The sequence below is a fragment of the Dermacentor variabilis genome, chromosome 5 (assembly GCF_050947875.1).
Source record: "Dermacentor variabilis isolate Ectoservices chromosome 5, ASM5094787v1, whole genome shotgun sequence".
NCBI lineage: Eukaryota > Metazoa > Arthropoda > Arachnida > Ixodida > Ixodidae > Dermacentor > Dermacentor variabilis.
Window position 1 is genome coordinate 66,567,596 of NC_134572.1, and position 15,307 is coordinate 66,582,902.

The 15,307-nt window shown below is 40.2% G+C and overlaps 1 protein-coding gene across 1 annotated transcript in view; it reads right to left on the reverse strand.

The window, feature by feature from the left end:
* Positions 1–2,793: 2,793 nt before the first annotated feature.
* The window catches only part of Ppox (protoporphyrinogen oxidase), a 39,417-nt gene continuing 26,903 nt past the window's right edge, over positions 2,794–15,307 (reverse strand). The window contains exons 11-13 of the mRNA XM_075692683.1: positions 13,341–13,490; positions 10,724–10,871; positions 2,794–3,028 (exon numbers count right to left, since the gene is read on the reverse strand). Of these exons, the coding sequence (XP_075548798.1) occupies positions 3,018–3,028; positions 10,724–10,871; positions 13,341–13,490 (309 nt within the window). The 3' untranslated portion in view covers positions 2,794–3,017. The remainder of the gene's footprint in view (positions 3,029–10,723; positions 10,872–13,340; positions 13,491–15,307) is intronic.

A 15,307-nucleotide genomic window follows, 5' to 3' on the forward strand; every position in this document is an offset into this window, starting at 1 on the left:
ACACACACACACACACACACACACACACACACACACACACACACACGTGTGTGTGTTAAGATATTCTTTAATAACTTTTTAATTATTCACCTTCGGGCACATGTTGCAATTGCTTGACACCGAGCATATAGTGACGTTTGCTTAGAAGTCGTAAGACTAGCACCATTTTCGATATATCCGTCCCCAAAGAGAGAGATATTTTATTGACAAGAAAGAAGGAGAAGTCAACCTGAGCTGATGCGCTCTGGTATGCTACTCTGCACTGCATGTGGAAGAGAGAATTAAAGGGAGTGAGAGTATTGGCATAGATCTAAATCGTTTCAAAAGTGCATAGGCATTTCAGTTATGATTGTACTGCATTGCTAGAGAAACGAAACTCTTAATTGAAGCGCCAATTTCGTAGCAATGTTAAGGCCGGATTACAGAAACAGACGCTTGTCAGAGGATTTATGCATAACAGACACATTACTACTGCTCCATTTCAATTTTTCAAATGAGCATGTCTTTTCAATTATTACAGAATTCATTGAGTGAATCTTTTAAATAGCTACATGGACATTGCGATTCGTCGTGCCGAGTGAATGAATTCTTATTATTACTGTGCCCAAAAACAGCACATACTTGCCTTCTAATTTGGCGCACAAGGATGAAAAGAAGTCGCAGTTTCGCCCGAAAGGCGAAGCATCGATTGCGTAAGCAAATTATTAGACAACTATACGAAGTAAGGATAGTAGTGTTATTGGGCGTATAAACTTGTAAACACTCGCTTACTAGCTCAATTACCAAGCATGGTGTCACGAGCGCGCAAGCAAACATGAACACATTTCACTCGATGACCGCGGACACTCGCTGTCAAAACGCTGGCCTGAGGAAACGCGGCAGCAGCAGTGAGCGAATTGATGGTCTTCGTGCTGCCTGTCGCTGCAACGTGAACTAAGCGGCGAGAACACAGCGCACACGAAGCTATCGGCACTCGGCAGACACTGTCCCCATCGGAGATCGCTTTCAAGATAGGGCCCGCATACGCAGCCGCCGCCAAAGTAGACCCCCCTCCCCCCGTAGTTCGGGCCTCAAACCGAAAAAAAAAATACATCAGATCCAACGTGCCCTGTTGGAATCTATATACGGTGAAGCTTTCCGTAAATGCACAAGTATAGTGCTTGAACATGTGTTTATGTTTATTCAATGTGAGTGCAAAGTGAAATCGAACGCTTTATTCACGTTGGCGAAGAATGTAATGCACCTTCGAACGCAACCAGCGTTATAGAGGTTGAAAGTGGCAACGTGGCCTTCTGCTCCATTCGTTTGAGGTACTAAGGGGGTGTGCCGATACGACGGTCCAGGCGGTGTCCAGGCGGCGGAACGTGAGGCAGTCTCCTCCGGTGCCCTCTCTCCCGTTTCACGTCTCGTCGCGGCTCTCCGTGTCGTGGCCCGTCGCCTCTTCCACCAGCGGCCAACCCGCATGCGCAGGCCGGCTTCCCCCCCCCCTCTACCTTCTACTGCTGCGGGCGAAGTAGTGTGAGCCATCGCTCCTACATGGCGTCGCCGACCCGCAGCCGAGTGTAAGCTATTCGGCGAGAACGCACGAACAGCAGCAGGCAGCCAGGGTCAGAAAGAGAGGCGCAGAGGTGTTTTCATAGCTTCGCTTTAAATATACCCCGAGGATTGAAGCCTAGGTCTGGGCTTTGAGGTGCCAACAACGCGAACATTGGCCGCGCAATTCCGTGCTGGGTCCTGCTGCGCTGACTAAGCGCAGACAAAAAGTACAAATCAGGCATATTGTGCCCAACAATGATTTGTAGAAATTTGAGAGCATTGTATTCTGCTTGGAGGCGCCAAACGTGCGTTGAACCATGGCACGGAACAAAAGCACGTTCATGTCACTTGCAGTGGTTGCTACGGCATTCAATAGCGACCGCAGAGTTATCCTCACAGGAAGGCGTACTGATGAACTAGTTGGTTTTCCAATTTTGTCTTCTCAATGACACCATACGTCTTTCTTGTGCTCCCTGTGTCCCGTCATATGCGTTTGCGGTGTATGGCCTATGTGGCTTTTAGCTTCTACAAAAACGGCAATTCTGCAATACCTTGAAACAATGTTTTGGAGGCAGTACAGCCACCTTCATAAGTGCAAGAGTCTGCTGAGGTGGCCATGTAGTTACCACCACATACCAATTGTATATCTATCCCCATTCTCACACATAATGCAACTCGTTGGTTGTAACAATGTTCTCTTGGGGCGCACTGACTGAAAAGTAGTTATTTTGAAAGATCGCTTATGCAAGTGCACCCGTTTGCACCGTTTCATGTCAAACCAGTAGCCGTTGCTTTTTCGGTTTAGGTTTGGGTTCAAGCACGTTCCAAGAATATAAGTCTAGGTTCTGTTTCTGTTCCAGCTAGAATTCCAGGACGTGTATGGTTCTTCAGTTCAGGGTTTGGTTCGACACCCTGAATTTAGTTATGACTGTAGGATGCTCTGAGAAAGCGTAGTAGTTTCACGATACTTGGTGCAGGAGTATATTATGTATGAATGAGTCGTTACATTATGGGAGCTGATACAATATCTTCACAATGGCAGTATTAGTCTGAATTGTTTTATGTTGACATCATTTTTCTCTTTCACCAATGTCTTTATTCTCAGGAAATGCAGAGCTTTGGTCACATTTCAAGAGTAATCTATCACCTTCACTTTACCTAATGTTAACCTTTAGTGTACCTTTAAGGCTTTGAAGTCACAGAATACCGCATCAGTTGCCAGCAAAGCCTTCATAGTCCTAAAATAAATCAGGAAAATTCAAAGGCTATACAAATGCCTTTTCATTCACATTGTAATGCATGAACTTTATTTCGAAATGACTTACAGTAGGCAAACATTACCCAGATAGCCAAACACCTTTAATTGCATCAACAAAACCAAAAAGCTGCACACTTTAACTTACTTGCTTTGGCAAGGCCACAAATTCACCTCCACACAGCTTGTATATGGCCAAGGATGGTTGGTGCTTATGCAAAATATTTCAGGCACATACTGAAAATTAGAAAAGGCAAGAGAACCTATAAAAGAATTATACAGAAGAATGGCATGCACTATACCAATGTATGGCAAAGAAAAATTATGACGAGCATTGTTGACAAACAGTGCATCTTGACAGTGTGCAGAAATACTCAACCTTATGTAAAGTCATCAAAACCACATTTGTTTCAGTAAAAACAAATCCAACATGAAATAAATGTGAGTACATATTTCATGACTACATAGTGCTTTCTCGGGACGTTTCCATGACAAGAAACCACAGAAAAATTTCCTTCTTTGAGCCCTTCTTCCCACTTTTTTTTCATGTACTCCCAATCGCAAAAGTTTTCTGAGTGCAGGAGCTAAATTTTATGGCTAACAACATATCCTCACAAAAGCGAAAACTTCAGTGCAAATTTTCGTACGCGACCATCACAAGTCATCTCTGAATGGTGAAAATGTGATAAAATTAAAATATCTCTTGAAATTTTGTGTTCCAGAAACTTTTGCAGTCAACGGTACATGAAATCTAAGTGAAAAGGTTATATAAACAAGCATTTTCTCCCCTTCTATACAGTAAAATAAAAGGTCTCATAACCATTTCACATGCAGCAGGGTTCAATCTGCAGAAAAATAAGATTTGTATCACACTCTACATTATAACTCAAGCACTATATTACCCCCTTTGCAGTTATGGTGTACTCATAGTCATATACACGCTAATTATGTCTGCAGGGATATTAATACCATTACTTTATACTGATACTTCTAAAGACAAACGGTATATCATACATAACATGACCTCTACAAAAGAAGACCTGCATGCTTGCAAACCTTTAGAAGTGTGAGCAATAATAGCACTACCATATAACTATCAGCCTCTGTAACCTGTTCGAAGTAGTAATGAACAGGTTACAGAGGCTCCTCTTATAGCTAGCAATAAAGTTATAAGGGCCTTGCAAGACATGGAATGCGGAAAAGCAACAGAAGACGGACTAACAGTCGATTTAATCAAAGACAGAGGAGGCATCATGCTTGAAAAGCTTGCAGCCCTGTATACGAAATGTCTCATGACTTCAACCATCCCAGAGAACTGGAAGAATGCCAACATTATACTAATGCACAAAAAGGGAGATGTTAAAGAATTGAAAAATTATAAACCCATTAGGCTACTTTCAGTACATACTGTATAAAATATTCACCAAGTTTCCAACAGAATAAGGGCAACACTTAAGGACAACACAAGTTAAGTTAAGGCAACACAAGTTAAGGACCACGCAAAGAGTGATGGAACAAGGAATATTAAGCGTAACGTTAAGAGACAGGAAGAGAGTGGTGTGGATCAGAGGAAAAAACTGGGATAGCCAATATTCTAATTGACATAAAGAGAAAAAATTGGAGCTGGGCAGGCCATGTAATGCGTAGGTTAGATAACCAGTGGACAATTAGGGTTACAGAATGGGTGTCAAGAGAAGGGAAATGCAGTCGCGAATGACAGAAGAATAGGTGGCATGATGAAATTGAAAAATTTGCAGGTGCTAGTTAGAATCTGTTGGCAGAGGACAGAGATAATTGGAGATTGCAGGGATAGTACTTCGTCCTGCAGTGGACATAAATTAGGCTGCTACTGATGATCATTATCATCAGCATAAAAGAAAATGTGAGCTTCCACAACAGTAATGACAAAGTAAAGACTGCTGATGGTTTGCCTGCTCAGATCATACTGCTGCAAGATGGCCTAGCACTACAACACTACAACCACCACGTGACAATGATCATTAAGCACTGGATCTCACCACTTCACAACCCACAGATTTTACTAAACGGCATCAAGATGGACTGTTTTCTTTGCCTATGCTCACCAAAGCCCATAAAACATTTCATGTAATAATCAAACACAGCAAAGTACATTTCAAGGGACACTCTCAGGACAATTGTCTACTTTTGTCACAATTCAACTAACACAGAACCAGTTGCAAACCCCTCAGTAATAAGATTGCCTAATTGCTTTTCTTTTAACAAACGGCTACACAACATATGTTATGACTGTAACCTGAGCATATAAAAGTACCCATCCATACATTTCCAGTCGGAACCTTGCCATGCATTCTATTCTTTTGCTTTTCACGGCGTCCCCGTGATTCTTTTGCACCCTTCAAAGGGTACCAGATCCCCATGCAGCCTATACTACAGAAGGATCAATGAAAGCTCTTTTTCAGCTCATGATTGCTTATTGTATTAAAACTGTTGAAAGCACTCAATGATTTTTGAAGTCTTGAAGCAGCAGTCTCTTGCTGCTCTTTTGCTCTTGACTGCATGCGACCTCAATTTTTTTCATGTTTCTGTTATCGTGAACTGTGATACCTGTGGTGATATTATTGACAAAAATTACCATATGTCATAAAAAGGGAGCTGGACAACCTTGTTCACTGTAAACTCTGTTCATCACAGACAGTGCAAATTTGTTTCACCATGTTTGCTTAGCATCAACTACCATAAGAGGTCATACAAAGTGAGTTAACCAGAATAGTCAAGTGTTAAGTGACTTCACTGACAATGCAGCTGTGGCTTGTTTTACTGCTATTTCTAGGTTTCATAACAATTTTTGCTGTCATCATGTCATACTTTACGGCAATATATAATCTTGTGAACTAATTGAATATGACAGAACTTTAATTGCATTAGGTGAGTGACAATTCCTTAGGGAATAATCACTGAAGGTACGTTATTCTTGACACCACAACTGATTTACTGAGCTAAAGGTGCCTTAAAACAGTATAAATTGAACAATGAGCAGTTGAATAAAACTAATTTTGCCACTTACACAATTTATTATGAGCAATCAGCTTAAGAAAGTTATAAGTAACAAGGACATTTGAAGGTCATGCTACCAAATTGTACAATGTGTATTTCTGATCATTTGTGCGCTGACTAATGGGATACCTGCAGACATCAGCGCCAAGTTTCCCGTATATACACCCTTATAACAAGATGTCATCCAACACAAAAATACCTTTGTTACATATGATATTCGTTTCATGTATATATTTATCACACACTAATAATGAAGAGAAATATTTTAGATTTATTTCATTACACCTAATAACTCATTATATCTGTGTGCATTCTATCGATGTTAAACTGTAGTATAATTTTGTGTTTATAGCTTTGTACATAAAGCTTAAGTTTTGTATAAGTATTCTCTGATCAACTTGCTCTTGCTTTGTTTACAACTAGCAAAGAAAGCACTTTGCCTATGTATATGCGGCACAATCAAAGCCACACATGCGCATGTAGCGAGACCACTTACTGTATAAGGCATAAAAAAAATTGGCACGCACAAAATAGTATAACAAAGGTGCCACTTTGCACTCAACATTACACAAACGAAATCAGCTTGCATGAAACATTATTACGGGTAAAGATGTGCATCCAATACTGCACCAAGCATCAATAGTCTTTTTTGCAAGCACTTTTTTTTCCTTGCTCATTTATTTTGCGACATGTTCAGTAACAGTAAGCAAAACCTGAAGCATGGTGCTAACAAAATTACTGACTCTGTCTCCATTAGTGCACTATAACATGTTACGAATGCTATATCAATTAATTTTCAAAACCAGCTTTCCAGAAGTACTACACAGATTCTACAAGATGGCACTTAAATGTAACTGAAGAGAAACACTCCCTGCATTTCTGTAAGCGCACTTCCTATTGTGTACTATCGATGCTACATGTCCAGGCACATTATAATAACTTTATCCAGCCTGTTCTGATTATCTTTTCCATCTATTAAGTCAGTTGTACTTCAAACATACATGTTTCAGTCTTTTGATGAGAGCATTTGCATGTTTCTTAAGTACAGTCAGGAGGTTAAATTCCCAGAACACATAGCATAGTACATATGAAGAGGGGCCAAGGCAGGAGAGAGTTCACACAAAAGAGAGCTGCCTAAACCCTCGGCAACTTAGATGGAAGGGTAGGAGAGAATGCTAGCCTAAGAGGGCTATAAAATCTGCACACGAGAACCATAAAGATACATGTGATTCACAGTACGTGAGTTTGCAGCCTACAGTCTAATACAGTGTTTCTATTACTATCATGTAGCAACTACACAGAACATACTTACGAGATATTTTGACTGGCATCAAACAGAATTATCAAATTCATATCATGCTCCAGGATCATCATGTCCTTAATACATGCAAGATGCACACTGCAGGGCAGCCACTTTAATCAGTAACCGCATATAAAACATTTGGTAGTGTTTAGAGCATGGTTATCATGGTATCATGCCACATGATGCCACACTAAAAATTCATTAGAGATATGGTCAATGTGGTTGCCAATTAAGAAATATTAAGAACACTGAATAGCAGACACCTGCAAAGCTACAGAATGTGTTAACAGCATTCTATACACATAGTATGGGCAGAACAAACAATGGAGCATTTTCTAATAAAACTGGGTTTGGCTGTATACTAAAAGCTACATTTACTGTTGCATTTCGGCTTCTAAATGAACTAGTAAATGCTCTTCACTGAGATTTCACAGCACTTGAATTAATCACAGCATAATGCAGCCTTATACTACTGGCCACACAATCAAACTTCCCTGTCAACAGCTGTGTGGCAAGGCACTACTAAATACCACACATTATGGCACTTAATGACCAGGTTATAAAAGACAAATCCAATACAAAATCAATATTGGTATTTTAGCCAGGTCACTGTTATGTATCTCAGCTGAAGGCATCACTATGTCTACATTGTGCACGCTGAAGATAACATGACACTCAACTCTTATGTGCATCGGAAGACAAATGGGCGCCAGGTCCCCTAGTATGCATACTCAATGAGGGGCAGAAAATGCACTAAAAAACTTAGACCTGTCCAAACAAGACACACACATACACAAATGTCCAGTACGTATAATATGGCATGACTGTTCACAATCCTCTTACTTCAACCACTTTACTCGCTTTTGCTTCAACTGCAACTGCATTTAAGTCAGCAAAAGCTGTTTCCAGTAAGTTTAAGAGAAACTGCTTCATGGAAAAATATCCTAAGAACAGCTCTTACAAACGCAACGTAGAAACTACCACAACAACTCTCATCTTGGCTAACAGCATCAACACAAACTGAAATATGAACAAGAATAGCTAAACAAAAGCTCCTAAAGAAACCTTCTTGAGCATGCACTGTAGAAATACAACATAGCTGTTATAACACATGATGTAACCTGAGAAATCATTGTTCACACCTGGTTCACAGTCGTTCATACACCACAACAATCATCAGAGGGCTTGCCTTTTTGAAGGCGACATATGCTTTCATCATCTTGAGCACATGTCACCTGGAAGCATAAGCATATGTCACCTTGAAAAAGACAAGTCCACTTGTCAAAACGTTGGCTCCCGCTTTTACCTTGTTCTCGTTTTGCTCATCGTCTTGAATTTCCATCTCCCACCTTCCCTGTGTTTTCATTTCACATTACGTCGACAGCATAGCTAAGATCAGCCAAGTGTACTCACAAAGAAGCATGGCCTGCATTTATCACACTAAACTGACCAACCAGGCGTAAGTTCTTGGCCTATTTTGTTGTTTCTGTGGCACAGAACATTTCAGTTTTGCACAAATGCCACAATGTTGAAAAAAAAAGAAATCTGCTCTCAAAGCCTACCTTTAAATCTTTTGCAATTAACAGTGTTCATTTAGCACATTTGTGTGATGATGTGCATGTAGATAAATCTCTTCTGCTATATGAATGACTGCAAACACCACATGTTGTGCAGTACACTAAGAAACCTTCCACATTACCAGACCAACACAATGGCCCCTGGATTTTGTAACTAAAATAGTCAATACTCAAGCTGCCTTTTCCACAGCCTTTCTGATATTTCATGGCAAGCATATTGCCAGCTTTCTGAAGCACTCTTTAAAGAAAGAAAACTGCATTTTTGCCCACCACAAAACCATTACCCTGGTGGTCCACAAATACTCAATAAATGTCTCAAAAATACTTGGCTCAAAAGCACTACAATATGGTACAGTAAGCTCGCTCTGAGACTTGCTTGAAGATACGTAGGAAATATCTTCGTCCAAAGAAAAATTCAGCTGAACATTGGTTCATCACATCCAAAGCAATAACAATAACTAAAACCTCGTTATAATGAAATTGCATACGATGTAAAAATACCGTTGTTATATTCAGTATTCGCTGTAAGCATATAATAGTTGCATGGAGATAATTGTGAGAAACATTTTAGATTTACTTCGTCATATCCACGTTCATTATTTGGATGTTTGAATGTAGAGTATATTTTCTTTAGGACTAACTTGAAGGGACATTGGAAACATATTTGGCCGGTTAATTAGGCTTGTTAGCCTTAAAGGGAGTACTATGTAAAGCAGGGGTTCCCAAAATGGATTCCAGCAGGCGCTTAAAGCAGCTTGAGCTCCCACTCTCTTTCAAAACCCTTCTCCCATGGCTACAATGCCGGCTTAATCAGCCTTCCCAGTGGCCTTTCAGTGAGCAGCATCTCTACTGCATTCTTTTGCCTCAACCCTTCAAGTGATATCAGAGTATGAAAATAAACAAGCAGGCTAAAGGCTATTTCACAAGCTGCAATTTTCACGACATGACAATGACATTTCTGTGACTCTGCAACTACTACAGTAACCTAATGATTTTCGCGATTGCTCTGCAAATAGATTCCTCCAAGTTGGCCACGCAGCCGCACAGTCATTGAAATTGGTGCTATCACTTCACTGTGAACTAATCGAAAGCTTATGGTGATGTATTATGTGACAAGTGAAGGTGGAGCGAAAACTCCCTCGTAAAGGCACAAGCATCTGCGCAATGCCTGATCCAGCCCGTCTAGCCCCATTTTCGTTGCCGAAGCATACGGATGAAATTACATACCTGTGTGCCCCGTGTGTTGACATATTTTACAAGAGCTATAAAGCCTTTGCGCTGATGAAACTGCGCTATCTTGTTCACAAGATTTCAATCACCACAGCAGAGGCCTCAAAATCTATCTCTAAATTGCAGAGCAAAAATACTATTTCTTTTTAAAACAAGAATTACGCTAATCGTGTAATAATTTTTGCCTTGTATTTGAACAGTGGTGAAAAGTATGAAACCTTTGCAAGCAGTAAGCAAGCTGGGTGCCCCTCTCATTGAAATAGCAAGTTCCTCAGTATATGAAAGCACTGAGACCTTTTGTTGTCCTGCTCCAATGCACCACTATAATTGGTTCAGCAGCTTGATTTGCGACTCCAGTTGCACAGCTGGAAAATCAAACAGCGAGATTGACCTTTTCACCAAAGTGACTATTCACAATTATGTTAGCCCCATGACCTCTGCGACTAGCCAGTGTAATTAAATTACCCAGTCATTGTGCATTTGTACTCTTGCACACGTTAAGGAGGTAGGTGTGAGAGGCCAGACATGGAAGAAAAATGCAAGGTTCCCCACTGCATTAAAAACCTATACTATCGTTAGCTTCCACCATGTGAAAAATATTTGCAACACCTGCCGTATAGCATTTGTATAGTACTCTATAAAACACATCATAGATGATACTAATATTTAAGCTTCCTGCCAAAAAGTGCAGTAGACAACACACTGCTGCATTGGTTACAGTCAACATACTAGAATGTGACATGAATGTCAACTACACACGTAGAGTTTCTAGATACTTCTGAACACCTTGCTTTGCATGGTAGATGCACTCGTTCGCAGATGGTCCCCGATAGGATGATCCAAGCAGGGTCAAAGGCAGCTTGAGATTGGTGATAGAGTCACAAATCTTCGACATGCGCTCGAGATGGCCGACCAGGTATTGTGGAACACATTCCTGTGACATGAAGCAAAACTGGTTAAAATTACAATTTTTATTTGTCGTTCGAAATTTTGCTTGCTTCTCAAAACTGAATGATCATGTAAAAGAAGATAAAGTCAGGGCCTTGTGTCAAAAGAAAAACTTGCATGTAAGCCCACATGTAAATTTGTATGAGCACACAAATTTGTACTATCATTTTTGCATAAGCACACAAATTTATAAAAGCTTTTTCCAAAGGACAATAACAGAGTCAAATTTCTGACCACATAATTCAGCTTCAAACAGCTACTCTATATAACCTAGGTATTTTTTCTCCATATGTATTTGATTACTACAGCTTCCAAGAAAGTTTTCATTTCTTGTTGTGGGAAGACCTCTTTCGCATGTGTACAGTTAAGCATCGATATAACGAACTTCAATATAACAAAATCCTCCATGTAAGGAAGTAATAACCTTTTATACCTTCCCGTCATGGAACACCACGCATTTTTAATCATAGTGTAGCAAAAGTGTGTTTTTTATTTTTAGCCTTAGTATAACAAAACCCTTCCTAGTAAAGAAGAGTTGGTCAGTGACTGTGTTTTGCATAAAAGATTGAATTTCAATTTAGTGAAATTTTGATATAATGATGCAATTTGCCGATTTTACCAACTTCCTAACATTGAGTTATAACTGCATTATCAATTCTTTGTGTAACATATGCTTACCTAAACATACATGTATCGCATATTCTTGTATAAGGGCCACAACCGTATAGTATGTAATTACTAATTAGTTCTCTTCTTTACACTATACTCTCTGCTATTCTCTTTATCCCTGTTTCTTTACTCTACTCTCCCCTGCTGACCGTCATACAGGTGTCAGCAGCCTGGGCTAAACAGTTAGTGCGACGATCAGTAACTTCCTTCTTTTTATTTTCTCTTATTCCTTTATTCAACTAATAAACAACCAATTACTATTACTACCACACCCATGTAAGTGTCACACCCTTAACACTGGGCCAAAATATTTATTTAAAAGTAATATTTACTCGCGTATAGTTCGCACCTCCTTTTCCCTCCCACGCACACACCTCATGCACTGCATGGTATCGATGTGGCACTTATTTGGTCACAGGTGCGTATTGGTCTAATTGCTATTTCATTAAAATGTAGAAATAGTAAGAAAAAGCGAAATGAAAGTGGACAAAAAGACAACTTGCTGCAGGTGGATGCCGAACCAACATCTTCCACATTACGCATGCTGTGCTTTACCAGTTAATTTATTTCATTTTCTTTATTATTTCAACATTTCAATTAGATATAACAATCAATTTCCTCAAAGCTTTCTCTGGCTTTGTTATCTGCCACTTCATATAGTTGTGAGTAACGTAAAATCAAGCCCCTTGGATTCCCTTATTTTATTGCGATAGCAATTATATGGACATTCCAGGTGCATTTTTACCCAACACTGTTGCTGTGATGTTCCGTATAAAGGCGAAGGGCGATAACAGCGTGGCCACACGCCATATGCTGTATGTGCGAATGAAAGCACACTAGGGGAGCTGAAAATTGTGGCTCAATCTGGCACGCGCAAGGGCGGAAAGCTGAGAGGAAACGCAGTCTTCCATCACGGGAAAAGCCGTTGGGGGATGGCAAGGAGAGGGGTGGCGGCGTGGTTTTCCAGCAGCAACTGTGTATTTCGTAACCACACACAAGGGGAATCGATGATTGCGGCTCACTCTCGTTCGCGCAAGGTAAGAAAGTGGGGAGGCAGAGTGGGAGAGAGGGGAGAGAAGGGTGGCATTCTACTCTGGCAGAAATTGCGTGCCTTGCATGGTCATGCACACCCTATCTTGAAAGTGATCTGCAGATGATTCATACCTCTGTGCATGCTGTGTTCTTGCCGCTCAGTTTGCATTGGAGCGATAGACAGCACGAAGGTCACTTTGCTCGCTGCTGCTGCCCTTTCTCACGCCAGCGTTTGTGTCCACGGTCATCGATTGAGGTGTGTTCATGTTTGCTTGTGACATTCGCAAGGAAAGTTAAGTGCTTCGTTTTATTGATAATTTCGTTATATTTAAGTTTGTTATATCGAGGTTCAACTGTATATATGTGAGCAAAAATTGGTAAAATGAAAACAATGTTTCGAATATGATGCACTTTTTTCAGAAAAAAACTTGGAATTTAAAGAGCTAAGGTGACATGGAGCTCTCACTTTTTCATCAACACATGCCACTGCATGTGTTTGTCGTTTTGTATATCACACCAGTTCCGTGAATGTGTATATACATAAGCATGTTTTCCACTGAAGGCTAGTTAGAAGACACACTGAGTTTCCATGTTTCTCTATTTCTCCGATTTCTGAATCTGTAGTTTCCAGATGTTCCGCCATGGATGTGTACGGGTCATAGCACTTTTGCAACCAAGTGACTGTTGTGAAAGCTTTTTATCAACAGTCCACAGCTGTGGTGGCCCAGCTCCTGACCAACTTGTCTATACACACCTTGAGCACATTCACATGGTGCCTGACAGGTGGCTCATCAATGTGAAGATACTTCCTGACAGCATCCTTAGCAGCTTCCAATATGACATCTGGGTCAGCACTGTCCACTTCTCCAAAAGCTTGCTTAAACCAGCGGCCCCCCATGAGGAGCTGGAAGGCAAGAATCAAGAGAAAATGAGAACAACAGTGATACAATCTGACAAGGAAGAAGACTTGATATAATTGGCTCCTAATGAATGCAGGGTTTGTCATGAGCTATCCTTGTTTTTGCCTCTGGCACAGGATAGTATGGTTTAGAGATTAGCTTGAATTTGAGACCTAATGCAAGTACAGTCAAATCTTGTTAAAACAAAGTCGCATCTGACACGAAAGTAGCCTCGCTATAATCAGTATTCATTACAACATATCTATTTGTCACATGCTTATAATGGCAATAAACAATTTACATTTGCTTCTTTATATCCGCTAACTCATTATATGTGTTTGTTATATTGGGGTATGACTTATATAACACCCTAGTTGAGATTAAAAGGCACAGGTGAATTTGAGCCGGTCAAGTGATGTGTGATACAGATTACCAGCAGTCTATTAGAGTAAGAGAATGGGTATCAAGGAAGTTTATGCAGTCAATGATGGCAGAGGATTAGTTGGAGTGATGATACAGTAGACTTCCATTAATTTGACTCCAGTTAACTAAATTTTTTGGTTAATTTGAACTTGTTATAGCTGTGTTATAACTAAAGTCCCAGCCGATGCTCATACATTTCTATGGGACCAAACTTTCGTTATTTCTATCTTGAAGTTAGCCTTCACCAAATAATTTGAACTTAGCTGGTCATCATGCACGCACCCGACTCCTATTGTGACCTCACTGGTGAATTCAATAGCGGCAGTGTTAATCTCTGCAGTGCTTAGGGTACAACGAATGCCTCAAACATGTGTAGTCTCCCATCGAAAATGCTTATTTTCGGCCTGCCTCTGGAAGATTTTAAAGCAACAATGTAACCTCACAATGAATAATTACAGTATTTACCCAATTCTAACGTGCATCCTTTTTTTTTCCACAAAATCTTTTGCAGCTTTTGTGTGCTTTGCTGCATAGCGTGCCTGTACAGCAGCAAAGCAGTTTCTACATTAATCTTGTGGCAAAGCTGACTTAGAAAACTGGCCACAAGTGCACCACATATTAGACCCTAGCCCATTTTTCTTGCTAAAAGATAGTGTGTGTGTTAAATTTCTACTCTGTTTAGGAGCTCCAATGTAATTTCTATGTCAGTTTTCTACTTTGGACACACAGAAAGCTATTGCACATTTGACTCAGGGTGTGCTAGCATTGGGCAAATACTGCCAAATTAATCAGCGGTGCATTTTGGCGTTTTTTCTGCATCTTGTTAAACTAACCCACCAGGTAGTTAGACCAATTTCGTCGGTCCCATCAGGGTTGAATTAACGGAAGTTGACTGTATAAGGAAATTTGCAGAGATAGAGTGGGTTTAGTTATTGCAGGACAGCGGTCATTAGTGATCTCTAGTAAAAGCAGGCTTTTGCCCTACAGTGGACTTATCATTTATTCATATCTAAGCTGACTGTTTTCTACATGATTTTAAAGACAAAACTTATGTGTCACATAAATTCGAGAATGAAATTCAAGCAAGAATGATATTTGAAGAATTGGTGTGAGGATGTGGTTTTACGATTCCACTAGTTGTAAGCACTGATGTTTTCTTTAAAGGTCAGCTTGAGAACCTCAGCTACGTCAGTACACCTGTCACCTTAATGAGGAAGTGAGAATTCTAACCGGTCGCACCAATAATACATTGCTGAAGACAAGGGACAAACTGTATAATAGCGGGTACATAGAAAAGCATTCCGGCGAAACAGATCTTGCGACTGCCTCAAAAATAATGAAATTTGAATGAAATAACTTGAACCTAGGACGGCACATTGAGTTGGGGGAAAAGTTAGAA